The 16,101-nt window shown below is 44.1% G+C and overlaps 1 protein-coding gene across 5 annotated transcripts in view; it reads right to left on the reverse strand.

The window, feature by feature from the left end:
• The window catches only part of NCKAP1L (NCK associated protein 1 like), a 103,404-nt gene extending 87,322 nt beyond the window's left edge, over nt 1-16,082 (reverse strand). For 2 of the 5 annotated variants that reach the window (XR_013391732.1, XM_077923745.1), the window contains exons 1-2: nt 15,650-15,857; nt 8,515-8,712 (exon numbers count right to left, since the gene is read on the reverse strand). Coding sequence is in view for 3 of the 5 variants with exons in the window: in XM_077923745.1 (XP_077779871.1) it covers nt 8,515-8,712; nt 15,650-15,655 (204 nt within the window). In the remaining 2 variants the exon portion in view is untranslated. Of the gene's footprint in view, nt 1-8,514; nt 8,713-15,649; nt 15,858-16,030 lie in introns of those variants that run through there. The other 3 variants (XM_028721221.2, XM_028721222.2, XM_028721225.2) reach the window with 3 other exon arrangements.
• Nucleotides 16,083-16,101: the final 19 nt, after the last annotated feature.

Raw genomic sequence — 16,101 nt, forward strand, 5'->3', positions numbered from 1 at the left:
AGTATGAAATTTCTTCACCCTGAAAACCTAAATAGCACACTCAATGCTCATCCCCAATCTCCATCCCAAGATAATGTAAGAGAAAGGACCACTGGATCCTGGTAGTGATGAAGTGCTTTGCAACTGAAGCTGTGTCCACACCGAGACATTAATGTGTGCATGGGTCACTGTTTCAGTGTGCATGCTTGTGCACCTTCACACACGAGTGCCTTCAACTGTGCGCCACTAAAATATGTTTCCCATTCTCCCACCGCAGTGCATTATGGGATGCATTTGTTCTTCACCCCTCAATGAATGGTGTTATAGAAATAGGGGGGATCCACCTAAACACTAAGACCGAATAAATACTAGGATTTTGATTGAATGTGATATGGATTAAAGTACAAAACTGTCAGACAGGGAATTCAGGATATTCCTGGGCTGCTGTATGCAAACCAGCCTGGCTGGTTAGGGGAAGAGCAGACCTGTTAGCATTACAAAAAGGTGTTGATGGGCCATAGAAGGATTCTTTGGCCTGGGGAATCAGATGTCACAAAGGTTGCTGGGGTAGCTGTGTTTGAGGGACAGGAAAAGGGATATTTGAAACAAGGGTTTCTGGACAGAAGAAGGAGGAAGTAAGGGGGAGATCCATTTTGGAGGAAAGTTCCCTGCACTTCTGTGAGCCATGCTGTAAGATCTGGACTCCATCCATGCAGACTGTAAATAGGTGACTAAACCCTACTTCTTAAAACACGCCAGTCTCAGACATGTCTTCTATTCTCCAAAGGACACGAACTCTGTGTGTGTACCTGTGGCCTCATGAAATCTGGCCACTGCTTGGGGAAGAAAGGGGCAGGCTTTTGTAAGAGTACTTTCCTGCTCAACATACGTTCCAGAAACCCAAAGTCCATTATGTGCATAGGCATTTGTTTACCTGTTCATATACCAGATTTGCACAAAAGAACAGACTTTCTTCCTTTTCTCCGGGGAGTTAAGTCCATGAATGTTCCAGCTTAATAGTTGCAGAGACATGATGTATTTAGATCGCTTCTCCTCCAACTGCTCCCAATAAATCCTCTTGTTCTGACGGTGGTATCACTTTCTCTAACTTGTCCAGTCCCAAAGGTAGTGGTGCTTTGTCTAGTATTCCTGGTCTTAGGGCTCTTAGCTCTTCTTCACCTTCTTTTTGCAGGTCTTCTCCGTGGTCTCTCAGAAATTTTTCTTTATCCTCCACTGATCTTATTTTAAACTTTTTACCTTTAAAGGTAAAAGATAGTCCTTGGGGGAATTCCCACCTAAAAATGGTTCTATTACCTTTCAGCAGGGTCACCAAATCTCCGTAGTTAGACCTCAAGTTCAAAAGATATTTCCTGCCTGCTGCACTTGTAAGGGCAAATTTTAATTTTCAATACAACTGTTTTGTGAAAAAGAAGTTCTGCACAAAATAGCTGCTTTACAAATAAAAATAGTAAGAATGTACCTTCAGCAACAGCAGGTGAGAAAAGGGCAGGCTGCATCCTTTCTTTTGGGCTGATGGAAACAAAATAGAAGTAGGGGATATGACACTCCGGAGGCACCCAGAAAAATGTCACCACATGGGGGCGGGGAGTCACCCACACAATTTGCTTCAGTGCATCCACAGTCATGCAACATGCAATTTTATATTGGATTTTCTTCCCTTACATGATTATTTGTGGATCAGGAAAACCTGAATTTAATGAGGAGGGAAGTGCAGACTGTCAATCGGATGAGGGTGTCATATGGGTGCTGCAAAAAGACTAGCAGCTTCAAATCCACATTAAACTGCATTGAGGATGAGTGCTTAGAATTATTTAGCTTTTAACTCATTCGAAGTATTCGTGTTGGAATGAAGATGTTTAGGAGAGATTGTATGCACTGTATTCAGTAGGACTTCAGACTTCAGATATGTTCACATTACCACCTACTCTGCGCCCAGTGCTAGTTTTGGAAGCTGCATTCACACAACTTTAGCCGTTATCCATATTGATCCTATAGTTTGACCAATACTGCCATTTCTCAAACCAGCCTCAATTTAACATTAAACTGCATTCACTTCACAAATGTTTGAGACAGCTGCAGCACATGCCCAGGTGAACATACATGTGCAGGTAACAATAGAAGTTGGGGTGGTTGCAGGGGGAAGGATCGAAAAGGTCATTTGTGTTAGATGAAGACAATCCCCACCATGCAAAGACAGCATGAAATGCACTGTGGGAGTGTGTGACTTTGATGCATCTAAGCCGCTAACATGAACATACTCTTAATTAAGATTTAATTAAGTCTAAATTCACCCATTCAATCTTGAGAACAGAAGACTTTCACCAGACTCAGCCACCAAATTCTGCTGTTGCTGCTTCCATTTATCACATAAAAACTACCTTCTAACATCATGCTTTTGTCTTTGAACCAGTCACTTTTTTAGACTCAAAAGCACAACAAAAATCCCAGCAGCTTGTTCCAAGTTGCCTTTTTAGCTGCAAGTCCCAACTACTTCCCATCCAAAATTGTGTTAGGTCTTGCATCCAGTTCTTGGCTATCTGAGAATTTAGAAACTGGGTGAGAATCTGCCAAACCTCTAGACAACACTCCCACCATGTGGCCAGAGGAAACTGTTTGTCATTGATTAATCAAATGTGAGTGGTCAATCTAATTCAACAACTCTCTAAAGTAAAAGACTTTTGTTTAAATGTAATTCTTCTTACAAAGTCCTCCTGTCTATGAGGCATTTGCATTTTAAAATTGCACCACCAGCAGGCTCTCTGCAAGAGAGAGTGAGCATTCTCAAAACCAGTGAAGTGGAAAAGAGGAAAATTACTGAACGCAGACAGCAACCCCCCTGTAATTTTACTTTGACATACGCCTGTCAAGGTTCTTTCCACGTTTCAGATTTTATTGAATTGCAACACAAGCCTGAGAGAAAGTGCACCACAACAAGAGAGCAATTCACTCTCCACGGCCAATCTTTTCATTTGCTCAGGGGATTTATCTGTAACCTTGAGAAGGTCAAAACAATAGCTCAAGAACAGCAAAAGCATTTTCATTTTTTGTAGGGCTGCTGAACTATCTCATTTTCTTACCTACCCTCCTTTGCCCAATGACCAAATCTCATGGCTGTACTTTTGCTCAGACGCTCCTTCATTGGTAACAGCACCTTAAGAAACCTGAAATATAGAAAGAAACTCAACACCGCCCTAAGGCATTTTTTCTCTCCGGACAAGCATTTCAGCTTACCAGATGGAAACATCCTTCCCCTGCCTGCTGTTCTGGGGACTCTCCTGACCCCCTTGGAGCCAATATCAGGAGGCGTGGAGGGAAGCCTCAATGTGCCAGCAAAAGCCCTTGCACAGGGCTTCTACCAACAGGACTCATTAGTTGAATTCCGCTCATAATGTTTATAGGCGTGGCTATTGTACCGCTTGTATTGTATTGGGAGAAAAGCAATGACAAACCTAGACAGCATCTTAAAAAGTAGGGACATCACCTTGCCAACAAAGGTCTGTATAGTAAAAGCTATGGTTTTCCCAGTAGTGATGTATGGAAGTGAGAGCTGGACCATAAAGAAGGCTGATCGCCGAAGAATTGATGCTTTTGAATTATGGTGCTGGAGGAGACTCTTGAGAGTCCCATGGACTGCAAGAAGATCAAACGCATCCATTCTTAAGGAAATCAGACCTGAGTGCTCACTGGAAGGACAGATCCTGAAGCTGAGGCTCCAATACTTTGGCCACCTCATGAGAAGAGAAGACTCCCTGGAAAAGACCCTGATGTTGGGAAAGATGGAGGGCACAAGGAGAAGGGGACAACAGAGGACGAGATGGTTGGATAGTGTCCTCGAAGCTACCAGCATGAGTTTGACCAAACTGCGGGGGGGCAGTGGAAGACAGAAGTGTCTGGCGTGCTCTGGTCCATGGGGTCACGAAGAGTCGGACACGACTAAACGACTAAACAACAAATTGTACCGCTTGTGTGGTTGTAAACAACCAGCAAGGTAGCCAGATGCAAGAGAGGAGGCTCTTACACCTTTGGTATAGTTGTGTCAAAGGGGATTTCAGCAGGTTCTACTTCTGTCATACAAATTATAAAAGGTGTAAGAGTCTTCCTCTTTTGCAGCTGGGTAGTCTATTGCCTTTTCAGCAAAATTATTTTCCCAATCATTTTTGCCTAAAGAAGGCAAGCTTCAACTTCCAGCAAAGCCATGAATTCATTTAGTAGCCTTTAGTAGCCACCATTTTGCATCCTTGCTATCAGATGTGAGCACTGGATATAATAGCAGTTTCTCATATAATTAAGAGTTTTTATCCAGGTATCTGCACTGTGCATTTAAGTTTTTTTGTGCAGCAGGGCACAAGGAATTTCACCACTTGTGCAGCATAAACTGGAGACTTCCTAGCCAGGGAAGCCAGCATTTTTGGACCCGTGAGCATTTGCAAACTGAAGAAACTGGCATGGACATCACACATACAATTACACATTGAACCCCAATTTTACTGGCTAAAATGATTCTTTCAAGCTTGATTTTAGGAGACCCTGTGGGTGCAAGGAAAGGCTTCTGTATGCCCCCAGGCACCATGTTGGCAGCCCTTGTTTTACCCAGAACAGATGGTTGTCTTGTCTCCCTAGTCCCTACCATCACATAATTTAAAGGCATAAAATGTATCTCCGGACACAGGCTAGAAACCTGACATAGGGTTGCTGTGCAGACAACATGGATCTTTAACACATTAAATACTATTTCAGCTCAAAATAAATAGAAAACCCTCCATGGTCTTTACAAGAGACATTAGTCAGTAACATTCAGCCTTAACCTAATCCTTATATTACATACAGTGAAACTTGGCCAGGGCCAATGCTCTTTTCCTTAGGAAACCCAGGACTAAATGTTTTCACCTAGTTTTGTTTTTCACATTCTTTAGACTTTGCTATATCTATTATTTAAGGAGATGGCGACAAATCCTAAGGTGAGAAAACATGGATATAATTAGGTAAGCCTGATCCAGGCTTCAATTATTAGGCATATCTCCTCATGATGGTTGAAAGAGCTGGGTATGTTTAGCCTGGGAAAGAAGAGACTGAGAGGAGATATGACAGCCATCTTCAAATATCTTAAGGGCTGTCACATGGAGGAGGGAGCATGCTTGTTTTCTCCTGCTCTTGAGGGCAGGATCCGAACCCATGGATTCAAGTTACAGGAAAGGAGATTCTGACTAAACATCACAAAGAACTTTGCGATGGCGAGAGCTGTGAAATGACAGTAAAACAGACTCCCTCGGAAGGTGGTGGACTCTCCTTCCTTGGGGGTTTTCAATCAGAGTTGGATGGCCATCTGTCACAGATGCTGCAGCAGAGATTCCTGCATTGCAGGGGGTTGGACTAGATCCCTTTCCAACTCTCAGATTCTGTTATCCTAACTTTGGGCAAAACTAATAAAAGCTCAACAACTTTTCTGTCTGGAGTTTCACTGTTTGAAGCTTGGCAACCCTATCTCACTCAATCACTCACCTATGCCTTCACTGCTCACCCGAACCTGCCCCCCCAGCTGTGTAAAATCCGCCAAAAATGAGTATTTTACCAAGTCATCTAATGTTGGCACTATGGTCACTACTCTTTCCTCTAGAAAGGTTGTTCAACAGCAGCAAAGCAGGCAAAAATTCAAGAGCAGCTGTTTTGCCAATACTGAGAGGAAGGGACCTGTAAAACATTCACCCATTGAATGTCTTTTGTGCAATGAAGCTGTCAAACGCACAATACTCCACTACAATAATAATAATCGTGGGGCCTGACAGCTAGAATTCTGAATAGAATGTATGGTTACATCATTGTAGCTAGTTTCTACTGATGGAGACTAGCCTAAAAAGGAGCAGGAAATAAGCCACTTATTTTAATGGAGGCAAAGACTTGTGAACTGTGTCTGAGCTAGTTTCACCTTCAACTGACAGGTTTTCAAAGGACCAAACAGAACAGTTTACACACCAACAGCCCCTCCTCACAATAAATGAAAGTAATGAATGAAGGCTGAGTTAGAGCTGTTCTCTTGAAAAGCTCTATCGAGTCTTTGATTGAAAATTCTATCTATTTGAGATGTGAGTTAATGATATTTACGGGCCATTGAGTAACAGTGCAAGCAATTTTACTGTGATTATTACAGTTTTAAAATGGATCGGGCATTTTGACGTGTCTGAAACAAATGGGAGGCAGGGATACTCTTATACAAAGCAATCAGAGAATGGGCATGCAGTAAACTAAAAAGACAGCTTCATGCACACAGAAGTTTAAAGAAAAAAAGGTGCAGGTGAGAAGACAGATGCAGCTGTTCCAAGAAGAGTACTGTACAAAAGAACTCTTCTATATATGTGTGGCTGTCTTACATTTTACTTATGGCCAAGGCTTTTCACCACTTACAGAACAATTCTATGCCCGTTTCCTCAGAATTCTAAGTCTTCAATGCAATTTATTCCTGATAAACATGTGTAAGGCTGTTCCAACAAACCCTTGACACCCTTGTCCATATCCTCAGAAAAATGTCTTTATCCCTCACATGACACATTCAGATCACCCCACTTGGACTCCTAGGAGTGACCTTACCTCCTTTTTAGTCTCCATTATGCTCCATTTTTAAAACCTTTTGCCTTTATTCCCAGACTGACCCAAATTACTGCATTACTTCTGTTTTCTGGATCCCTTGGCCATGTTCCTAAAATGCTCCTCTTCACCCACACCCTTGGCCATACCCCTGCTATGCAGTCTTGAGTGCAAATGAAGGCCAGCCAGGCACATTTTGCACCCATGGCTGGTCAAGTTATACCCAAGACAAATCTTAGGTTGCCTCCCTAACCAAAATATTAGAAAAATGCTAATCTGGTGGTCTCCTTTCCTTCCCCACCCCTGGGCTAACTTTGTATCATTTAAGTATTTTAAATTTGTAAAATTGCCTCAGCAGAAAGGATTTAAGCCCAACAGCTAAGTGAACAACTAGCCCTACGCCTGCTGTCCTTTCACGGTGCCCAAAATGAGACACAGTCTCACCCGCTCCACCCACTACCAGTGCCTTAAGCAGGGTCCTGGGAGGGGAAAAGCCCAAAAACGTGCAAGTGCCAACCCTCCAGGAGAAACACAAAGCTAGGGGTTTTCATCTCCAAACCCCAGGAGTCAGCCAGAGGGGACTCACTACCCCTCATGAAAGGCATAGGGAAGTCAGCAAGTGGTGGCAGCTACTGAAGAGTGACAGAAGCCCGAGTTTACCCAGTTGAAGATTAATTTTTATTCTTATTTTTAGATTCTAAGCATGAGTAAAAGATTTGAAAGTAGTGCTAGCAAGCGCAAGAGACAGAGACTCAAAAATGCTATGATAATGAAGTTAAGACCAATCACTGCTTTTGTGCATCAACCACTCATTGAAGCAACAAGAGTCAGCAGTGAAGCTATTCAGTCTGAACCAACTACAAGCATTCAACCAGACAAAAACCTCCCTGAAAGAAAAACAGTGAAGCAGGATGTGGAACAGCAAGCTCATGGGTAGGCAACCTAAGGCCCGGGGGCCGCATCCAGCCCAATCGCCTTCTAAATCCAGCCCGTGGACGGTCCTGGAATCAGCGTATTTTTACATGAGTAGAATGTGTCCTTTTATTTAAAATGCATCTCTGGGTTATTTGTGGGGCCTGCCTGGTGTTTTTACATGAGTAGAATGTGTCCTTTTATTTAAAATGCATCTCTGGGTTATTTGTGGGGCATAGGAATTTGTTCATTTCCCCCCCAAAAAATATAGTCTGGCCCCCTACAACGTCTGAGGGACAGTGGACTGGCCCCCTGCTGAAAAAGTTTGCTGACCCCTGAGCAAGCTAATTATGAGGAAGCAGCCATGATACTAGCTCAAATTGAAAAAATAGAACTAATTCAAGAGTCACTTACTGGGCAGGGAGAGGCTAAAGAGCCACAAGAAAAGAATGTGAATAGTCAGATTTTGCAGTTCACACCGGATACGATAGCAGGCCAAGTCCAAGGTGTTCCGGATGCAGATAAAGATGATGCCAATATGCGCCCTCCCTTCCCCACAGGTGGGCGGGGTTTGCGGCACCAAGCGAGGCTCACCTGGGCGGGTGCCACCCACCTGCCTGAGCTGGCCTTTGACCCGCCCCCGGCCAGGGAGGACAATGGACAGCCGGCCAGGGGCGGGCCTAGGGCCAAAGGAAAAGAGGCTGACCCCTGGGCTCAAGCCTCTTTTGCTGCTCTTCCTTCTGGGAAGGAAGTTAATTATCTCTAAGAAAAAAGTGAGGGATTATGGCCCCTCCACCTCTGATGCCAGGCCCTACAGAGCCCTCCCTAAGAAGAAAAAGCGGGCATACACAGTGGAGTTCACTGCTGAGAGCGATTCTTCCCAGTCCAGTGACGACGATGTGCAGGAATTGCTGCGTCAGAACCGCAGCCTGCAGCGTCGCCTGGCTAGGGCTAAGGAGCGCTTAGATAAGTCTAAGTCCCCTCGTCGACGCTCTCGCGAGGGTAGGCGTAAGCATAGGTCACCTGTTTCGAGTTCATCAGACAGCTCCTCCAGCCCTGATTCGCACAGAACACATCGCAGGAAGAAGAGGTCTTGCAGATCGAGGAAGCATGGGCGTAAGTGCAAGAGGGACTCCTCAGATTCTTCAGATCTTTCAGACAGAGCGTTTCCGCGAGCTGGCACCAGGAGCAGCCCAGTCCCCAGACGCCTTCCCAGACGATCTGTGGGAGATTGGAAGTGAGAAGTAAACCAGGGAGTATTGGCAGCAATAGCACCCTCCACTAGACGTTCTTATTCCAGGGCCTGGGATGCCTTTGGGCGCTTTTGTGGCTCTGCAACACGGCGTGCATCTGAGGAGGAGGTGCTTCAGTTCTTGGTGCTCCTAAAGCGCAAGGGCCTTGCCATAACATCTTTAATGCTTTACAGGGCAGCTATTTCTTTCTTTTGTAAATTCCGTCACTGGCCAGACCCCTGTGACAGCTTCCATGTCAAGAAGTTACTGGCTGGGTGGCGGTGTGTCATTCCCCCACGTCAAGATGGCAGGAAGCCTATCACCATAGACATACTTTATCTAATTTGGAAAAAACTACCAGAGATCTGCTGGTCAAATTTTGAAACGTGTCTCTTTCGGGCAGCATTTTCCCTAGCCTTTTTTGGTGCCATGCGCATTGGGGCGTGTTTGGCTGGGCCCCTGCAATCAGGGTTGGCAGACAACGACATCAAGTTCTCTGGGCATACGTTGAATGTTAAGATTCGGTCATCAAAAACTGACCAGTTGCGGAAAGGGGTCACGCTTGCGCTGTCCCCAACGGAACAGGCGGGCCCCTGCCCATATCGCGACACACGCCGCTTCTTCAGGGTCCGGCCCCAGTGCAAGGGCCCTTTCTTCATTCACTCAAACACGCGCCCGTTGACGCGATCACAATTCACAGCGGTTTTACACTCGTTCCGTATCGGGGCTGCTACTTCAGAGGCGATACAGGGTTGGGACCCCGCACACATCAAGACACTGGGGCACTGGCCCTCGACAGCTTACAAAAGTTACATTCATCCTGGCTCCTCCTCCTTATCACTTGCAATTTAATTGTCTTACAGGTTTGCCCACCATGAACATCTGGGTGATAGGCCACAGCATTGTCCATTGGGCAGCGGATTATGCACGGTCTCAAAATTGTGGCCATAACTTTAACATCCACCCAGAGGTACGCTTTTATTGGTTGGCCCAGCGGGGCATGCGTTGGCAGAGCTTGATGCCCATGCTGCGTAGTGCTGCAGCGACCCATGGCCCTCCAAGGGTCTTGATTATACATGTGGGGGAGAACGATCTAGTGGAGCAAAAAGGCATTGCCCTTATCCTTGCTGCAAGGGCAGATCTAGAAAGCCTGCATGCCTTGTACCCATCAATGACCATCGGCTGGTCCAATCTCCTACCCTGTCTTCACTGGAGGGGGGATTCCAATCCCTCTCGCCTCAATTACGCAGTGAGTAAAATTAACAGAGCCATGCGCAACACCATGTGCCAAATTGGTGGGTTCTCTATCCCACATCCCACCATCACATCAGATAGAGTTGATAGATTGCGGGGTTTAATTGGTCTTCGGTTGTGGGACTTGGCGGCGAGGTCCCTTGGCAAGGTAGCCTTTAGTCTAACATCAAGTTGGGGGGGATGCATTCATGCTTCCTCCCCATGTGGCGGCGCTTGCAGGGCCCGTTAAAGGGCAAAACCGGGAGTCCCTGGCCCTAGAGCGGCGGCATGTAGGTCAAACTCCCCGGACGAGGTCAGTGGAAGGGCATGCTGTGTAAGTTTGCACTTTGCAGTCTCCTCTCACTGGACCTCATCTGCTTGCATATCCTCGGCCAGGCGGGCTGAGAGGGTTACCTGCCAAGGCCTGTGCCAAGTTTCCCACTTCTAAAATTCAATAAAGTTGTGGCCAATTTGAACCCATACTCTGGTCTCTTGTGTCATCATTTGAGAAAAGCGGGTCGGCACCACAGACAGGGTTTAGCGCGTGTGCCCGCAAACATGCATCTACTGTACCAGATGTTGGTTTGTGATCAGAATTATCACATGAGGAAGTATCCTACTGGGTAGAGAGGGGTCCCTCTCAAGTTCTGCATCATTGTGGGCAATTTTTAAATTCCAAATGAGTGTACAAAAAGTAATCCAGGTTTTGCACAAAAGCTCTTTTTTATTCAACAAAAGCAAACGGGGAAACATATAGCCGAGAGTAGCTTGCATATTCTCCCTCAAAAGGGCGGATTTCTTTTGCTTTGTTTGTAAACTCTTTCCAGACCTTGCATCTTCTTCCACAGCTTTAGCTATCAAAGGGTTTGATGACTGGCACAACCGCCATCTTATCCAAAGTCATGAAAACCCAGAGAAGCATAGGAATGCCATGTTGGCCTACCTGACAAGGAAGGCAAATGTTTACTTCCAAGCTAGAGGAACAAATAAAAGCAGAACAGCAGTACTGGCGGCATGTTATGGAGAGAATTATTGCTGTAATATACACTCTTGCTTACCATTCAGGGGAGATGATGAACACTTTGGATCGCCAAATAATGGCAATTATCTTGGTCTTTTAGAACTAGTGGCAAAATTTCATCCATTTTTACATGCTCATATCAATCGGTATGGACATTCTGGATCAGGCATTCCCTCTTATTTGTCAAAAACTGTATGTGAGGAAATTGTTCAGCTCATGGCAAAAAAAGTTAAGGATGCAATTCTGGCTGATGTGAGAAAGGCTGGATATTTCAGCTTTTCAGTAGATTCCACTCCTGACATTTCACATACTGATCAGCTGAAATTACCAGATATGTATCACCTGAAGATGGTTTGCCAACTGAGAGATTTTTAACTTTCCTTGAGCTAAAAGACCACTCAGGAGAAAGCATGGCTGATTTAGTATTCAACTATTTTACTACTGAGCTTGAAACTGACTTTAGAAAATGCCGTGGGCAGTCTTATTTTTTTTTAAATGATATTTATTAAAAGTTTAAAGATAAAAGAAAAAAGAGAAAACAGCAAAAAAAATTAACAAAACATACATTACAATACATAAAAAAGAAAGGGGAAAAAAGTACATAAAAACCAATACAGCAAAAAACACACATCCAATATTCCATATCTTTATCTTTCATTTGCTTGTTTCATCGACCTCCTCACACCTCCCTTTTTGTGTTCTAGTTTAATTAATTGTTTCAGCAAATTCTTTCCATCTTTCTCAATTTTTGTTGGGTAATTTATCTTAACAGTCTAACCTATTAATCAACTCAGCAAGTCCTTTCCATCTTTCACTATATTCTGTCATTCAATTTACCTTGATTTATTTTAACCTTATCTTACCATAAAATACCTTAAAGCTTAAAACTTAATACTTATTTATACATAACTCCTTATATAATTTCTACTAAAGCCAAATAGTTGTTCAGTTTCTGTTAATTGATTCTCATGAAAACTTACAGATTCTGGCTTCACACAATTAACTCAAGGCAGTGTCAATTTACTCTTGGCAGAAAGCCAAGGTCTGCTTGACCTAGAAACTACTTACTCTGATTGGTTAACGACCAGCACTCAACTCTGTTATCTAGGAATGCTAGCACAGTTTGTGTTAGGTGTGTTAGGAGTAGGAGTGCTGTGTATGGTTAAGAGAGAGAGAGAGAGAGAAAGGATTTATTTTGCTTTGTTTTGTATGCAGAAACTCTGCTGGTTTCATTTTTCCTTTTAATAAATCCTGTAAATAGTTATTCTGAGTCTAGCTGACTAGTCATTTCCACCTCAACTAGCTTCTTCGCTGTGCAGGAAAACTCTGCTACGTTTGGGCTAAAGCCATTAGAGCTATGCCTGACACTTCAAAGTTCCATGAATAGTTTCATTCCAACATTTTCCCTAATATTTGTTAATTTTACACTAATTCCCAAAATAATTTTTTTTTAAAAACTTTCTTCCAATCTTCATCCAATGTCTCTTCTTCCTGGTCTTGGGTTATGTCAGTCCTTACTGTCCATTCCATGTAGTCCATCAACCTGGTAGTCTTATGTCCGAGGCTCTTAAGTCTTTTCCATGTCCCTTCTGCAGATCTTCTTCTTGTTTATACCTGCACTTTTCCTTGTCTTTTGTTGATCTCTTTCTTAATTTCTTTCCTTTCTCATTGAGGAGTAGGTCTCGGGGAGACTCCAGCCCAAAATTATCTCCATCTCCCCTCAGCAGATCAGCCCATTCCCCACAGTCCCACTCCCCACAGTCAGCAGTGTAGTCCAGAAAATATTTAAAAGCATGTTTCAAAGTCCCTCCGAAATTGAGAGCCCCCACAACTCCAGACCCCCCCTGGCCCACTCCAGATTCAATCTTCAAAAACAGTGGCTTATGCTCCTGCAGGGCCTCGGGTCTCTCCATTTGTGTTACTTGAGGTTCAACAGTAACCTCCTCCATTATCTTCTACACTTGCACTTGCCCTGTCAAAACAGGTTCCTGAGTTGGTTCCTGAATGGTTTCTATATGGGTATTCACCGTTTGTCCAAAGTTTTTAACTGCAACAGTCATCAAATCCATCTTCTCATGCATCTGCTCCAACAAAGCGCTTGTCTTGCAAAAAGCAAGCACCAAAACTTCTTCTAAACACATTTTTTATTCAAGGTCAGAGTCTGGTCCCACGATCCTAATCTCCCAGCTGTGAATGAATGAATGAATGAATAAATTTATTACGGTCATAGACCAGCTGTGAAACCAGATCGACTCCAGTAACAATTTAACAAGCTCCCTCTAGAGGAGACAATTTCTATTTGTATCCATCTTTTAAAAGCAGGTCCAACAAAAGAAAATTACTTTCATTTTTCAAATATTTTGTTTCTTTTGAATGCAAAAGGCAACATAGAATCAATTTGTTTCTCTTTTTTAGCTATCTGTCAAAGACGTTCTATTCACAGTCAATGAACTTCCCCAAAAATTTCTGTCTCTGGCACCCCGTTCCCAGGTTTGAGACGGTGGAAATTTATCTTTCTTTACTCTCTCTCCTGCAGGCTTGAACAGTCAAAGTCCCCCCCCCCCCTTTTCTCCTGCTTCCAAGGGGGGTTTTGTTGGTTATAAATGAAGGAAATTTAGACCTTTATATACGACTTTCCAGACTTTAGCTTGCAAGGTTTTTGCTTCAGTCTATTTACAAAAGCAGAAGGCGGACTTCCTGTTTTGAACCTTCCCGCTTCGGTGCCAAATTAAAATATTTCTTTAATCCAATTTTCCGTTTCTACTCACGGGTACTTGTTTAGAGTCCAATTGTCCACAGGAAAAAGTCAGTGCTCTCCGGCAACGGCTGTGCGGCTTCACTCCGTAAAAGTAGCGGTCGATTCAAAACACCACGCTGCTCACCCCACGTCACTTCGGATCCCCGAAAAAGGGTTTCCCTGCGAGTAGGGGAGGCGCTCCTGGTGTCAGCCGAATCCCACGTTCCCAGGCTTCCTCCGCCTGGGATTTTTAAAGGGTCTCCGTCTTCGCCGCGGCGGCAAGACCCGATTTTCACGGAGCGGGTTCCTCCCGGTCAGAGGAACTCCGCCATTATCGATGGCGCTAACCCGGAAGTCCTTGCCGTGGGCAGTCTTATGACAATACTGCCAACATGGCTGGCAAGTACAATGGTATACAGCCAAAAATCATCAAAAAAACCAATTTGCAAATTTATTCCATGCGCAGGTCACTCTTTAAATCTGGTGGGCCGTTCAGCTGTGGATTGCTGCCTTGATGCAGTGAACTGTTTTGGCATGATCAATGAAATTTATACCTTCTTTTCATCCTCCAAAAAGAGATGGGCAGTTCTAAAATCATTTTTGCCACCTAAGTCTAAAGTGCCTAAATATTTGTCAGACACTAGGTGGGACGCACAGGCAAAAGCCACAGAAGCTGTTTTGGAAAGTTACAGTGCTATCACCGATGCCCTCAGTCATTTGTACTCTGATGTTAAGGGGAAGGGGGAGACCAGGCTCCAAGCTAACAATCTTTTGCAGAAAATGGAAGAACTGGAATTTGTGTTTATGCTGCATTTTTGGACCTGTGTGCTAGGTCATTTTCACAAGGGCAGCAAAGCCCTTCAGAAATCAGACCTGTTACTGAGTTCTTGTGTAAATTTGTACAGTTCACTCCTGGATTTTTAAAATTAGAGATGATTTTGATGAGCTTGAGAAACAAGCAAAAGCCACCTTGCCAAATGTCAACTACAAAATAAGAAGACAAAGAGTGAGGGAAAGGCAAAGAAATGACAGAAGTGCACCTGATGCCTTAGATGCACTATCCAAGAGATACGGTAGGTTTAGAATAAAATCCTTTATTCCTATATTAGATGCACTTGAAGCCAATTTAAAAAGAAGTACTGTGTACAGTGATGTTGCACAATTGTTTGCCATTCTTGCTAATTTGAAGCAAGAAATTAAGCAAGGTGTTGAACTGTTGATGGAAGCATACCCAGAAGATATTGACCTGAAACTCATTGATGAACTTTTGCACTTTCACCTGTACGTGACACAAAGCCATAGGCTTACAGCAGAGCACTCTCTCTCTCATACAAACCTTTATCGAATTATATACAAGGAAAAAATTCAGATGGCCTTTCCTAATGTGGAAGCAATCTTGTGGCTATTTCTTAGCCTTATGGTCACTAACTGCTCAGGAGAGAGGAGTTTTTCAAGACTCAAAAGAATTAAAAATGAAAATAAGGGCCACAATGTCTCAAGAGAGGTTGTCCGCAGTGAGCATTCTGTACATTGAAAGTGACAAACTTAGACAGACAAATTTTGATGAAGTTTTGGGTGATTTTGCTATGTGAGGAAGGCTAGGGAAAAAACATTTTAGCCTTACTGTACTGACTTTTTAATGACAGCATAAAGTAGATTCTAAAAGTGCCACACTGTCAGGTAATCATGATCATATTATTTACACTTCCCAGGCAATATAATTTGTAAACTCAAGGTGTTTTTTTAAGGATAACATTACAACTTCGTTTTCCTAAAAATGTATGCTTATTCCACACCAGGTTTACAAAGTTCAGTAATTGCAAAAGTTTTTCTGTGTTAATTCTATGCATTCTTGAAAATCACCATGGTATTTAAGAATAACATCTTATGTTCTTTAGAGGAGAAATTGAGAATTTCAGAATTTTAAATACCCACCATCATCCTTCTCTTCACCCAATTTTGTTTATAACACTTCCACGTTCCTCTAGTCGTAAGGGTGGGGGATGGGGGGCCTCACAAGAGGAGTAGCCGAGGGCCGCTCTCCATCTAAATCCGGCCCTTCACAGCCCCCCCCCCCCGCCCAGGGCTGCCCTCAGGCGATGGTGGGATCCGCACAAGCAGCAGATCCCGAGGGAGATTTGTATCCCCCCCCCCCCGCTGGGCGCTTCCCTCAGGCGCCGACTGCGCTCTGCCTATGGGACCCCCCGCCCCCTTCACGCCCCCTCAGAGCATCCACGCCTTTGATGTCCCTCCAGCGAGTTAGGCAAGGAAGACCCCCCACGAGGGAGCGGCACTTTGATGGGCCACGCTTCTCACCTAACATCCCTTCTGGGCATCAGCGGGAGCATCCTGCTCAAAGGCTCCCTTCCGCAGGAGCTGCGCGCGAG

Source organism: Podarcis muralis, chromosome 2 (genome assembly GCF_964188315.1).
Source record: "Podarcis muralis chromosome 2, rPodMur119.hap1.1, whole genome shotgun sequence".
In the NCBI taxonomy this organism is placed as follows: Eukaryota; Metazoa; Chordata; class Lepidosauria; order Squamata; family Lacertidae; genus Podarcis; species Podarcis muralis.